This window comes from Mus caroli, chromosome 13 (assembly GCF_900094665.2).
Source record: "Mus caroli chromosome 13, CAROLI_EIJ_v1.1, whole genome shotgun sequence".
In the NCBI taxonomy this organism is placed as follows: domain Eukaryota; kingdom Metazoa; phylum Chordata; class Mammalia; order Rodentia; family Muridae; genus Mus; species Mus caroli.
In genome coordinates this window covers 23,136,261-23,151,637 of record NC_034582.1, presented here as the reverse complement: position 1 = coordinate 23,151,637, position 15,377 = coordinate 23,136,261, and the positions used below count along the sequence as shown (strand labels likewise).

Here is a 15,377-nt window from a genome sequence, read left to right as displayed (position 1 = left end):
TCACTACCTGAAGTGAAAATACTGAAACAAAATATTCTTGCTAAATAGTATGTCATATTTCTCAGGATGTACCTGGGCCTTCAGTCATGGAAAGACCATCTATATCTCATGTAGCTTAACATATATTTGCTATCATGCCTTCTTTGTGGTTCCTGCCATAACATACCTGATTTATGTTAAACAGGATTGGATAACAATAATGGGAAATGAGGGCACAGAGATAGAGAAAGTGATAGTGTTTCTTGAGGGCTACTATAGTGCTTCTCAAAACACTGATCTGACACTGCGACATTTGGTCCTTATAAAAGCTGGCTTAGAAAAGAAAAAAATTGGAACTTTAAAAGGTTACAAAGTTTTCGAAACTTACATGTTGTTTGTGAAAGGGAATGTACACTTACTTTTAATCATGTGCCTCAAGCTCTCAACAATCTATAAGAGTAATCACCCAATGCCAGGTGGTGGTGGAACATGCCTTTAATCCCAGCACTTTGGAGGCAGAGACAGGTGGATTTCTGTTCAAGGCCATCCTGGTCTACAGAGTGAGTTCCAGGACAGCCAGAGCTACACAGAGAAACCCTATCTCAAAAAAACAAAAAAAAACAAAAAACAAAAAAAAAATCACCTTTTGACATGCTCCTGTTCTCAATATCCTTTATATATTTTCTATTATAAGGTTTAATTGGATCCTCCCTTATTTTACTATTCATTATTTCTAAATGACAAGCACCAACTTATTAATCATATTAAATTAGAAATGGTATTCACATATGATTCTCTTAGCAAACATACAATGGAGGATCCAAACTCCATAGTTAGTTCCATAGATATTGTTATTAAAGGCAACATAGTGTCAATGTTCTTCAGATGTGCATGCCAAGAAATGGACTGGTTTACTAGATCCTGGGGCAAAAGGTCATGTAGAATTCAGGAAATTACTTTCATGAATGCTTTTCATTCCCATTGTATTTTTAAGTGGATATTAGCCCAGAAGCTTGGAATATCCAAGATACAATTCACAAAACACATGAAACTCAAGAAGAAGAAAGACCACAGTGTGGATACTTCAGTCCTTCTTAGAAGAGAGAACAAAATATCCATGGAAGGAGTTACAGAGACAAAATGTGAAGCAGAGACTGAAGGAATGACCATCCAGAGACTGCCCCACCTGGGGATGAATTCCATAAACAACCACCAAAACCAGACACTTTTATGAATGCCTACAAGTACTTCCTGACAGGAGCCTGATATAGCTGTCTCCTGAGAGGCTCTGCCAGTGCCTGACAAATACAGAAGTGGATGTTCACTGCCATCCATTGGATGAAGCACAGGGTCCCCAGTGAAGGAGCTAGAGAAAGTACCCAAGGAGCTGAAGGGGTATGAAGCCCCATAAAAGGAACAACATTATGAACTAACCAGTACCCCCAGAGTTCCCTGGGACTAAATCACCAACCAAAAAACACATGGTGGGACTCCTGTCTCTAGCTACATATGTAGCAGAGGATGACCTAGTTGGTCATCAATGGGAGGAAAGGCCCTTGGTCCTGTGAAGGTTCTATGCCCCAGTATAGAGGAATGCTAGGGCCAGGAAGCAGGAGTGGATGGTTTGGTGAGCAGGAACAGGAGGCAAGGGATCGGGGGTTTCCAGAGGGGAAACTAGGAAAGGGAATAACATTTGAAATGTAAATAAAGAAAATATCTAATAAAATATTTTAAAGTAATCTAAAAATCAAAGCAAATATATTAGTGGCTAACTTGACCTCTTTGTACATCTTTATCATTGAGTAAAAATGATTTGGGTCATCTGCAGCTGTCAATATTATAATGCAATTTAAATGAGTCAGGATCCCTGGATACCTACTGAGAACCATAAGCTTGATACCTGTGAAGAAAACAAACAATCTAACAGAAAAAACATCACCTGGAAGGCAGATGACAGAATTTTGAAGGGAAACAAAATGTGATCAACTGTTCCCCTTATTAGAAAAATCAGCTTTTTATACAATGCTCTTTTTATTTCATCTAGCTATTCATCAATCACTTAGATTTTCCATTTAAAAATGTATATCATGCATACAAATGAGTTAGGCAGCCTCAGTAAACAATAATGAATATCTAGTTTCAGCCTCTTTGAGAAAAGATCACTTGTAACTAGAAATACTTTATTCGTGTTATTTTAATGTTAGGGTAAATGGTACACCTGTGTGTGGGAGGGAGAAACAGCAATCTTCATGTACAGAGGGCTGTCTTTAGATTATAAGCTTGCAAAAGAAGTGCTGATCCCATCTGTGCTACTCTACACAGTCTTATGATTTGAGCTAAGCAACTCATATAACCTAGAGGCCTGTTCATGCTGTGTAACACCTTTGCTAATCTGTGACTAATGTCCATGTGAATGCAGAATCATCAAGTCAAGTTATGGTGTCTTGAAGCAGGTATCAGTAGGTCTAAAAATGTGCTGAACTTCTGTTATGCTTCAATTTCATAAATCCAACCTCTACACATTTACTCATTTGGAAAAAAATCTAAACCCAACTCTTAGAGACTGTCTGTGAGAGTCTAGAATGTATATGTAATTATATTTTCTCAGGGTTCAGATGCACCAGGAGAGGGCATCTGATCACATTACAGATGGTTGTAAGCAACTGTGTGCTTGCTAGGAATTGAACTCAGGATTTCTGTTAGAGCAATCAGTGCTTTTAACCATGAGAGGTAACTCAGACCCAAAAAGACTTGCAATGTATGTACTCAATAATAAGTGCATATTAGCCAAAATTAGAATACCCATGATAGAACTTACACATCATATACAGCTTAACAAGAAGGAAGGGCCAGATGTAGATATTTAAATACCACATAGAAGGAAGAACAAAATAATCTCGGAAGGCAGAGGGAGGGAGGCACCTGGATTGGAGAGGGGACATGGTAGAGGGAAGGATATAGGATCAAATATAGGGGGTGAGACAGGAGAGTAGCCCAGAGGGCTAGGAGAATGAATGGCAATATGCAGTAGTAAGTTGTAGGGGAAAACTCTAGAATATCCTGGAGACCTGGGATGTGAGAGACTCCCAGGACTCAATTAGAGTTACCTTAGCTGAGATGCCCATCCATGTAAAGATGGAACCTAAGAGACTACCTTCAATAGATAGGCATGGCACCCAGAAGAGGCATTAAGCCACCCACTCAACTTCAAAATATTTGATACAGAATTGTTCCTATCTAAAGGAAATGCAGGGACAAAAAATGGGCCAGAGACTAAAGGAAAAACCATCCAATGATTGACTCAAATTAGGTTCAATCCCATTCACAGGACCAAGCCATGACACTATTACTGATGTTATGTTGTGCTTACAGACAGGAGCACATGGCTGTCCTCTGAGAGGCTCTACCATCATTTGACTGAGATAGATGTAGATACTTATAGCCAATGGAAGAGTTAAGGAAAGGAATGAAGGAGCTAAAGTGGATGGCAACCCCAATGGAAGAACAAAAGGATCATCTAACTTGGACCTCTCTGATGTTCCAGAGTCCTAGCCACTAACTAAAGAGCATTCATTCATGGGGTAGTCCATGGCCCCTGGTACATATGTAGCAGAGGAAGACCTTGTATGGACTGCGTGGGAGAGGAAGTGCCTAAACCTGTAGAAACTTGATGTTCCAGAGTAGTGTGATAATGGCTGGGATGAGGTAGGTGGGTGGGTGTGTGGGGAAAACAACCTCTCAGAAGCAAAGGGGAAGGGGGATTGAATGATGAACTCTTGATGGGTTAATGGGAATGGGGGTAACTTTTGGAATGTAAATAAATAAAAGTAATTTTAAAATGAAATGGAAAGGAATCTTTTAAGAGTATACATGTAGCTAATGGAATTCCTAAGAACCATATGTTTATTGAATTAAATTTCTAAGATGTGGGTGACCTGTATATCAGAGTTACCTTCCCAAGAGATAGTGTACACCTAGGCTTCTGAAATCACTAATGATATTCTTGTAGATGTATTTCCTTTAGTATGAATATTAGAGCTAACTGATTTGCCTACATTTTTTAAGCAGCAAGTACCCTCTTTCAACCATATGAGGATATGTTGTTGGCATTGTTTTAGAAGATCAGTTAGATTTGACTAGATACCAGAGTCTGGAAGCTACTATAGCATTGGCTTTTTAAGAATTTTCACCAATAATACTATAGTACAAAAGCTAATACTAGCAGTAAGTGTATGAAACTATACCCATTAGGACAATTATGATGCAATTGTTACAGGTGAAGTTAACAAACTTCTAAGATGATTAACAGCAATTGCAAGCAATCAACCTATATTTGTTATTTTAAAAGAATGCCCAGTAATTTTTGAGAGGTTATATTGCCTAGAGAGAATTTAATGGACTTTTTGTGTTGAATATATTTAATTTATTTTAGACTGGCTTCTATTAGATATTTTCTTTATTTTCATTTCAATTGCAATCCCTTTCTTCAATTACCCCCCAAAAACCCTCTATCCTATCCTCCCTCTAGCTGCTCACCAACCCACCAAATCCTGCTTCCATGTCCTGACTTTCCTCTACACTGGGGAATCAAGCTTTCACAGGATGAAAGGCCTCTCCTCCCATTGATGTCTGACAAGGCCATCTTCTTCTACATATGTGGCTGGAGCCATGTATACTCTTTGGCTGGTGGTTTAGTCCCTGAGAACTCTGGAGGTACTAGTTGGTTCATATTGTTGCTACTCCAATGGGGCTGCAAACCCCTTCAGCTCCTTGGGTCCTTTCTCTAGCTCCACCTTTGGGGACCCTGTGAACAGTCCTCTGTATTTTTCAGGCACTGGCAGAATCTCTCAGGAGACAGCTGCATCAGGCTGCTATCAGAAACCTGCCCTTGTTGGCATCCACAATAGTGTCTGGGTTTGATAACTGTATATGGGATGGGTTCCCAGGTGGGACAGTCCGTGGTTGACCTTTCCTTCAGCCTTTGCTCCACATTTTGTCTTTGTATCTCCTCCTATGGGTATTTTGTAACCCCTTCTAAAAAGGACTAATGTATTTACACATTGGTCTTCCTTCTTCTTGAGCTTCATGTGGTCTGTGAATTATATCTTGTATATTCCAAGCTTCTGGACAAATATCCACTTGTCAGTGAATGTATACCATGTGTGTTCTTTTGTGATTGTGTTACCTAACTCAGGATGATACTTTCTAGTTCCATCTATTTGCCTAAATATTTCATGGATTCATTGGTTTTTTAATAGTAACTGAATAGTACTCCATTGTGTAGAAGTATCACATTTTTTGTATCCATTCCTCTGTGAAGGGACATATGGGTTCTTTCCAGCCTCTGTCAATTACAAATAAGGCTACTGTTAACATTGTGGAGCATGTGTCCTTATTACATGTTGGAGCATCTTCTGGGTATATGACCAGGAGTGGTATAGCTGGTTCCTCAGGTAGTACTATGTCCAGTTTTCTGAAGAACCACCAGACTGATTTACAGAGTAGTTGTACAAGCTTGCAATCCCACCAGAAATGGAGGAATGTTCCTCTTTCTCCACATCCTTGCCAGTAACTGCTGTCACCTGAGTTTTTGATCTTAGCCATTCTGACTGGTATGAGGTGGAACCTCAAGCTTGTTTTGATTTGGATTTCCCTGATGGCTAAGGACATTGACCATTTCTTTAGATGTTTCTCTGCCACTCGGTATTGCTCAGTTGTACCTTCTTTGTTTAGCTCTGTGTCCCATTTTTAATAGGGTTATTTGGTTCTCTGAAGTAGAACTTCTTGAGTTCTTTGTATATATTGGATATTAGCCATCTATTAAATGAACTTCTAAATACCTAATTTAAGCATGTTAGCTTAGTTCATATAGAAACACTCTTCAGGGTAGCCAGGGATTACAGGCAAAGATTCCTCTCATTAGGGATAATTTACTAGTGCTGTGGTAAGGTCACTAAATATTCAATAGTGAATCTTTCTCTGTCTGTAAAGATTAGGGAAAAGATAAAACAAAAAAAGTAAGATTATAAGGAAGGGGAAGTAATCATGAACAATGATTTTCTCATAGTCTGACATGAATATCTTTAATCAGGCAGCTGAGAATGGCATCTAAGATTTCAAAATTAATTTGCACAAGAATCAACATGTAGGAACACGTAAAAGGAAACCATCCAGACACATATGAATATATTGTAATAAGACAGTAAACATTCCCTAAAGATAGAAAGACATAGCTCATGAATGAGTGTACATGCCCTTAAGGTTATCTGCTCAAATATATAGGAACAGGAAACTAACTGAATATACAACTCCTGTGAAGCAGATCTGCAGACATAGAACTCATCCTGCTTAGGAACTCCTAACAATGGCACTGCTATTGAGTCAACCTCACTTCTGTAAGTAAATATACTCACCCTTGTGCCTCTCTTATTAAAAGTATTCAGTTCAGTGGTTCTATGAGTTTATTATAATGGAATTCTTTATTTGCAATTTTTATGTTCTATCTGGTGTTAAGAGGTATTTTTCATAGATTAGTAGGAGCAGCATTCTGCATAGACTTTATATTAACTTTTTAAATTATTTTACTCGAAAGAAACTGTACAAGGGTATAGAAGACAATTGGATTAGTAGATTTCATCATCCTCTAACTTGAGACATGTTGCAAAGTTCAAAGAGAATTTGTGTTGTCTTGCTGTCTCTCTTGAAGAGAGAGAAGAAGGAGGAATGTTTTCCTGGTATCCAGTGATTAGAAATGATGGAAATTATTCAGCAGTGTCCTAGGACACCTTACAGAACAAAGAGTAATACATCTCAAATAGGTAATATTTTAGAGTTTTAGAAACTGGAAAATATTGAAGGAGCAAAATCAGTGGATCAAATCAATCTTATCTCAAGTCAGAAGAAACAAAACTGTGATTGTGAGTAAAACATACTGATGATCGGTGTTCTGATTATATCTTAGCCAAAAATAAACCATTAGAAAAACAATTTGACCATGTAACCCTTCTTCTACCCGAATATGTTTAGATTACATTAAGAACAAAACACCCATGGAAGGAGTTACAGAGACAAAGTTTGGAGCTGTGACGAAAGGATGCACCATCTAGAGACTGCCATATCCAGGGATCCATCCCATAATCAGCTTCCAAACGCTGACACCATTGCATACACTAGCAAGATTTTGCTGAAAGGACCCAGATATAGCTGTCTCTTGTGAGACTATGCCAGGGCCTAGCAAACACAGAAGTGAATGCTCACAGTCAGCTATTGGATGGATCACAGAGCTCCCAATGGAGGTGCTAGAGAAAGTACCCAAGGAGCTAAAGGGCTCTGCAACCCTATAGGTGGAACAACATTATGAACTAACCAGTACCCCGGAGCTCTTGACTCTAGCTGCATATGTATCAAAAGATGGCCTAGTCGGCCATCACTGGAAAGAGAGGCCCATTGGACACACAAACTTTATATGCCCCAGTACAGGGGAACGCCAGGGCCAAAAAAATGGGAATGGGTGGGTAGGGAAGTAGGGGGTGGGGAGGGTATGGGGGACTTTTGGGATAGCATTGGAAATGTAATTGAGGAAAATACGTAATAAATAATATTAAAAAAAAAGAGTCTAATCTGCTCACAAAATTATTGGGCAGATCAACTTTATAAAGAATGATCTGAAGTTTCTTATAAAAATCTTTGATGGAGTTTTTATCATATGTTCACAGTTCTAAGTTGATATCATATATTAGACAACATCTCTTCATCTTCTTGTTAGTAATCATCATGGTCAAATGGATAGAGGGAGCAAAGAGGTAAACTGTGCTATCCCTGTGCCATAAGTGTCCAGAACATTGACATCAGACATGATGACTAAAAACTGCATATTCTTCAGGAGTTTGGTGACTGAAAATGAGCTTAAATTCCAAAGATACTAAACCATCTAAAATACCTTAAGATATAAGTACAGAACTAACTTTAATTTCAGAAATTTGTAAAATTCAGAAGCACTTCTTAAACAAAACTAAAACTGTGAAATCACCTGCTCCTCAAACTATTATTCAGAAAAATTCAATTACTTGCCTCAGTGCTTAGTGTGACTTTATATGTCATTCCAGATATCCAACATGAATCCATGTGGTAGCAAAAAATAAAAAACAAACAAACAAAAAGCAAAAAAAATACAAAAACAAATGAAACAAAGAGCAAACAAAATAAAATAAAAACTAAGAAAACCTTCAGCTAGATACAACTTTCCTGGGCCTAAGAGAACTCAGTTTAATTTATCATCTTTCAGTGGGTTTTGTTTCTATGTAGCAGGTGCACTTCTGCTGCTGCTGGTGTCAAATCTGCTGCTGTGGGAGAAAGCTGCATCAAATCTTCCATGTGTTGCAGAAGAGGGTGGTTGCTGGAACCCACTTTTGGAAACATTTAACAGTGCCATCCAGAAAGCTGAAACTCTCCATAATCTTGCTGACCAATTATATGTAGAACTTGTAAGTACCCCAACCTCCATACTAATACTTGAACTGTACTTTAACCTGAGACACTAAACATTATGATTCAAATATCAGAAAATACATCTTTATAGGTAACAGTTGTCCCAACTACTGAAACAAGGACAAGACCAATTGGACAGTATCATGAAATTTCATAGTATCTAATGATATTAATACGTTTTCTCAACTTTATTAAAAATAAAAATAACTATGTTAGAAACTTTTAAAATATGATTGTGAAAGAGCTCTCATTTCCTGTTTTTGTATTAGGGGACATGAAATTCTATTGGCCATGTTCTTTTAGCACACTGCAGGTACACACTGTAAAGGATGTGCATTACAGTGAACTACATATTTGTAACAGAGATAAAGAAAAACATGTGAGGATGTAGGGAAAAAAAGGAACAGAAGAAAAGAAGGAATGGAGGGAGGGAGGGAGGGAGGGAGGGAGAGAGAGAGAGAGAGAGAGAGAGAGAGAGAGAGAGAATATCTAGCCTTTTAAGAATCCCATAAATACTAGAAATTGTGGTTTAAAGATATTCAGTAATAAGAATTTCTCCAATATCAGGGCAGGAATAAAAGTATAAAGTGGATCCATTCCCTTTTTGGGTATTGTCATATCTCAAGGACAGAAAAAAGGAAACTATAGAAACTTTCAATATGATGGACATCGAAATAATGTGTCTCTATTTGGAATAAATATGTTGTCATATTTGTGTTGACTAGATGTTGTTTTTCTCCCCTTAACATAACTCAGTATTACAACCAATTCTCATCTGGACAATTTTGGGATTTTGTAAGTACCTTACTTTCTTCCAGCTCCTTCCCAATATGAGCCTCATGAAAATGACTGTGCTTTAGAAGAGAAAGCGTTATACAGTATTTGTACTTTCCTGTTCTTAATTGACTTCTTTACCCTCACAATTTTTCTTTAACCTTTCATAAATTAGCTGATTTTTAAAATAAAATGTACTCTAATGTAAATATTTAAGCAATTTAAATAATTTATCAATCATACAATGCCTAATTCAATATATGGCATTAATTTGTATTTTTTAATAATTTATGGACTTTGAGTTTACATAGAATTGACAGTAAAATATTTTATTTTTGTGAGACAATTTCATTTTAAATCTATTATAAACATGCCCAGCTATATATTTTAGTGTTAAATTAAGAAATTTTTAATTAAATTAAATCACTTAGTTCTTTAGTGATTTAGTCTTTTCAGTGTCTGCTTTCCTTAGTGTAACTTTTTAAAGTGAAGAAGAAAAGCAAGTATAAGAGGAAGGAGTTAAATATTCAAAAGTTAATGAAAAAAATGAAATTGCAGCTACAATGTATAGACACAAAACTACAGGACAGTAAGTTTCTTAATTTTTTAATTTCTGTTTTTTATGAATTATGTTAAATGTTACAAATCCACTAAAATCGATTAATATTATGGTCATGAAGTTATTTATGATTTCTGAAATCTGTTTTTTGTTTTATTTGTAGAGTTCTCAAATAATTAGACAGGATAAGACTGTTGTCAGAGCTGGAAGTTACTGCCATTCAAGTCTCACGAACCCCCCAAATACCGGAATGCACATAAATATTGAAGTGAGTTTCCTTCATGGGTTTTCCACAGAACTACAGAAGCAATACATTGGGTTTGTGGTACTGTCAGTTATTACAGGGTTTATGATAGATACAGTAATCATGCATGCAGAAAAATGAAGATAAAGTATAGAAAATAATCCCATTATAGTACTGATAAATTATAAACAAATTAAAATACCTAGAACGTGTAGCAAATGCTTAAATATACCATTTAGAGAAATGTATTTTAGAAATGACCAACCACTAAAATTTTACTTGCTCTTTTTTTTTGTTTTTTTGATTCTTTGAGGTAAATTTACTATCCATGGATATATATTCACTCCTCCATCAGAAATAACAACGTGGTTGTGTTTATTATATGTTGCTAATGGGTTTGGCATGATAGCATTCTATGTGACTGAACACTATCCCACTTCTTGATTTTTCATATCTGTCGTTCTATTTCTTTTTCAAGCTATCTCCTCATTGCTCTATTATTCTCTATGCCTTAACTGAAAACCAGATAAGCAGAGTAGTCCTGTAAAATAATTGTTTATGTTCCTTAGGATGCAACAAATTCATGATTAGCAGGTCTACATATCATAGCAGTTCTACTTTAGGATGTGATATAGTTCTTCCCTATACATGATGTACCTGAATCTCTTATTGAAAATGGTTTTAACCACTTACTTCTGCCTCTATCTATCATGAGCCAAACCTTATTGGTCCCTATTGAGTACTAGCAGAAACTATTTTATAAACTGATGAACAAGTAATCAAATAATAAACAGGTCACTGAAATCAAGCTGTTAGAATTGCGTAGGGAGAAAAAATATGATAACCTAATTCAGAAAAATGCTAATCAACAAGTTCCATAATTTGTTTTATTTATTTTTTAGAAAATATACCAGGTGTTTAAATGTTATACTTCCAAACTATGTAACATCTATATATGTTTCACACACACATAGTAAACACATAATTCAATTCAGGTTCTTTACGTGCACATTACAGATATCAAAGCTGCTAAACTTAAATTGTATAATGCAATGGTTCAATTGTGTCTCACAGATCGCATCATATTTAAAAACGTTGATCAATTTTGTGGGTTCCTGGATCAGCCCTCTATTCCATCTAGTGATTGAACTAAGTGCAACAAAAGATGTCCCTGAAACTATCCTCTCACAAGTCAAGGAGATCGAAGAGAACAACAGACAAATACTGGATGACCTTAGGTGGATACTCATCAAGGTAACTACTTCCTATTCATTATTTTCACTCATAAAATAGGGGAGTTGTGAAAATTAACAACAACAAAAACAGTTCTGAAATACCTCATCTTTCCAGAGTGAAACATATCTTACTTATCTTTCTATAAGACAGCGTTTCTCAACCTGGGGGTCATGACTCCTTTGGGTGTCAAATGATCCCTTCACAGGGGTTGTATAATTGATATCCTGCATATCCAATATTTATATTACAATTACTAAAATTAGCAAAATTAGAGTTATTAAGTAGGAATGAATATAATTTTATGGTTGGGGTTCTATATCATAGATGAGATTTATGGATGAGGAACTATATTATAGGGTCATGGCATTAGAAAGTTTGAGAACCACTGCTCTAATAGCTTGCTGGCCTCTACAATCTTTTCAGATGCTTCTGATCTCTTTCCACCCTAGAGATCAGAATGAAACATAGATGATCCTCTTATTCAGTTAAAGGAAACCTTTCCTGGCTGGATGAAAAGAGCTCTGGTCCTTCAATATCACTCACCCCTTGGGTCTACATATCAAATCACCACGTGATCCAAATCACTTGTGAGATTATTATACATATTCCTCATGGAGGTTGGATTTAGTAGAAGAGTTGTGCATATCAACTTCCATGAACTACATATAAAAGGACATGTAAGAATTTCCTGAATAACTAACTGACATGAACTTTTCCATTGACTCAGAATCAACAGAAATTTTCTACATTTCTTATACTTTGAAATGGCATACTTCCTCTGCAATTCATTATATGTTAGAAGAGATGCACATGAGTCATCACCACACATTCTAAAAGTCTAACTGCTTGAGAGTTTCTTGCCTAAGAATAATGAAAACTCATAACTTTAATGGAAGCAGCACATTTCTGAATGTATTTCTCTGATTGCACACAGAAGATATAAGGAGAAAAGAACACTAAAAATGTAATTAACATGTAACTGGTTATCATTTTGATTTTTAGGTCTCTCCTGCGGCAGAGATGACAGAAGAATTTCCCCACTGGGAATATCTTTCATTCTTAAAATCAAGTGACAAAAATAATAAGTTTTTGGCAATGTTTAACCTTTCCTACTGCATAGATCATGATTCAAAGTACATTTTACTTCAGCTCAAATTATTGAAGTGTCTCATAACTGGGAAAGATTGCTAAGTGCACATTCATTTACCATGTCTGCTTTGAAGATGCTCCACAAAAGTTCATTGCTGAGCAGTTGTTTAATTGAAATGCTTGTGTGGGTATAATGAGTCTCTTTAAAAAAATAAAATAAAAACATTCTCTTTAGAAATGTCCACATCTAAAATGCCTAGTCACCTTTTGTTCATTGAATAGAATATAAATCAATAAACTCAGTTTGTCTCAATCAAATATATCACCAACAATACATGTTAACCTAGCAAATAATGCTAAAGTTTATTTAAATAAAATCTCATTTTTCACAGAAAAGCAATGAAAGTCAAGTTATTAAGATCAAAGTATAAAACTCATTAACTGATACATGTATCCTAATCAGAATTATGAAACTTTTAATACTCCATAACATTCAGGCTGTCCTTAGGAAACCATGCTAAAAGTGAATGAATAGCCAATCAAATACAATAGTTATCTGATTTCACAGCCTCAAGAGAACTTAGAGGGAAGGAGGCAAGGACTAGAGATGATAAAGATACACTGTATTCATGTCTGAGATTCCCCAAAACTTAATTTTTAAAAAATAAAATTATTTTAGGATGCAAATATCAGTTAGTGATGATCTCTTAAATATGTGTCATAAGTCCAACTATAACCCTGCTTCTCAATAGCATGATCATAGATATGCCCTGCATGCTTCCATTTCTCTGTGTGTAACTAGCATTGTGTTTCTCTATGGTATTAAAAAAAAACTACACCTCATATGATGTGTGTATAAAACCATAGGAGCCTTAAGATTGACAATCTCTTGGGGTGTCTGCCATGAATCTTGGAAGAATCAACAAGTGTCTGTCATTCTGGCTCCAAATGTTTGGATACTCACTTAAAAAAAAAGCTGCACACCTGCTATAAATGTGCAGGGCAAATAGAATCAGACCCTGCAAACTCTTTGGTTTGTGGTTCAGTCTGTATGAACCCCCATGGCCCAAGTTAGTTGACTTTGTAGGTCCTGTGATGGCCTTGACCCTTCTGCCTTACTCAGTCTTCACACTCATCCACAAGATTCCCCAAGCTCTGCCTGTTTGGTTGTGGGTCTCTGCCTCTATTTCCATCAGCTGCTGGATGAAATTTCTCAGGAGACAGTTATGGCAGGCTCCTGTCTGAAAGCATAGCAGAATATCATTAATACTGTTAGGTGTTGGCTCTTTTCCAATAGGATAGGTTTCAAGTTGGGCAAAGCATTGGTTGGATATTCCCTCAATCTCTTTTCCATCATCAATTATCTCTATGCATCTTGTATGCAGTGCATTTTTTTGGGTCATAAGTTTTGAAGGTGGATTGATGTTCCCTTTCCTCCACTGGAAGTCCCACCTGGCTATAGGAGATGGCTAATTCAGCCTCCATAACTTGAACTTCTAGGAGTCTTGGCTTGTGTGACTCCCATAGGCTCCCAAGAGCCTCCCCTGTTCCATGCTTGCTGCTGGCAGGAGAGATGCTCCCCACTGATTTATTTTCTCACTCCTCTCCCCCTCTTGGCTCCTCCCACACTATACCTGATTGCCATTCCATACCACTTCTCACCATTTTCTCAAACAATTTCCTCTCTCCATCCACCTTTGAAGAATATTTTGTTTCTTCTTCTGAGTGAGATTCACACATCTTCATTGGTTTCCTCCTTATTACCCACTTTTTTTTGATCTGTAGATTGTATCATGGTTATCCTACACGTTATGTATAATGTCCAATTTAAAGTGATTGCATACAATACATTTATTTTTGTGTCTGCATTAACTGACTCAGGGTGATATTCTGAAGTTCCATCCATTTGCCTGCAAAATTCAGGATGTCTGTTTTTAATATTAGAATATTACTCCATTGTGTAAATGTACTGTATTTTCTTTATCCATTTTCAGTTGAGAAACATCTATGGTGTTTCTTGTTGCTGTCTATGAATATAGATTGATTAAGTGCTCCTGTTGTATTGTGTGTAGTATTTTGGTTATATGCCCAGGAGTTGTTTAGCTGGATGTTGAGTTAAGTATATTCTCAATTTTCCTAAGAATTGCCAAATTGATTTCCAAAGTGGTTATACAGGTTTGTACTTCCACCATTAATGGAGATATTTTCCCTTTGTTTCACATCCTCATCAGCATGTGCTGTCCCTTGAGTTACCCATTTTGTAGTATGTAAGATGGAGTCTCAGATTTATATTGATTTGCATTTCTGTGGATTATAAAATGTTGAACATATCTTTAAGTGTCATTTGGTTATTAGAGATTCCTGCTTAGAATTTTCTGTTTAGATTTGTATCTCATTTTAAAATTGGATTATTTGGTCAATTTCTACTTGCTTGAGTTCTTTATATATTTTGCATATTAATCCTCTGTCAGAGGGAGTATTGGTGAAGATCTTTTCCTATTCTGTTTTTAGTTCCATGATTCCCGTTTATTAATGACCTCAGTGCCTAAGTCATTGGTGTTCAGTTCAGAAAGTTGTCTATTGTAAAACTGTATTCAAAGCTATCCCCCAAGTTTTCTTCTATTAGATTTAGTTTTATGGTGACATTTTTGATCCACTTGTGCTTAACTTTTCTGTAGGATGTTAGATATGAGTTTTTTGAATATTCTTATCTGCAGATATCCTGTTAGACCATCACTATTTGTTGAATATGTTTTCTACTTTAATTTTTACAGTGTATGGTTTTGGAAAATCAAGTGTCCATATACATGACACAAAATCTATTTACTCTGGCAGAAGTTTACATGATTGAATTTTATTAATATAAATGAAAACTTTTAGTTATTTAATCAGATATTGTAAGTAGGGCACTAATTCTTGTAATACTGGAAACAATGGTAATATGATAAATATTTGACTGTTTCAATCTGAGGGGTTTGTGGTTTGGTTGATAAGAGCACAACTTTTCAA

At 36.2% G+C, this 15,377-nt stretch overlaps 1 protein-coding gene across 3 annotated transcripts; it reads left to right on the top strand.

Moving 5' to 3' along the window:
• Positions 1-6,243: 6,243 nt before the first annotated feature.
• LOC110308274 (prolactin-8A6) lies at positions 6,244-12,758 on the top strand. 3 transcript variants are annotated; one of them, XM_021180719.1, is made up of 6 exons: positions 6,244-6,374; positions 8,284-8,462; positions 9,223-9,261; positions 9,963-10,067; positions 11,118-11,297; positions 12,282-12,758. In XM_021180719.1, exons 1-6 carry the CDS (start codon positions 6,344-6,346, stop codon positions 12,468-12,470), a joined length of 723 nt encoding a protein of 240 aa, XP_021036378.1. In that variant the 5' UTR covers positions 6,244-6,343; the 3' UTR covers positions 12,471-12,758. The 3 variants fall into 3 exon arrangements, with proteins under 3 accessions (XP_021036378.1, XP_021036379.1, XP_021036380.1); XM_021180720.1 differs by having other exon boundaries at positions 8,287-8,462; positions 12,282-12,607; XM_021180721.1 differs by lacking the exon at positions 9,963-10,067.
• The last annotated feature ends 2,619 nt before the right edge of the window (positions 12,759-15,377 follow it).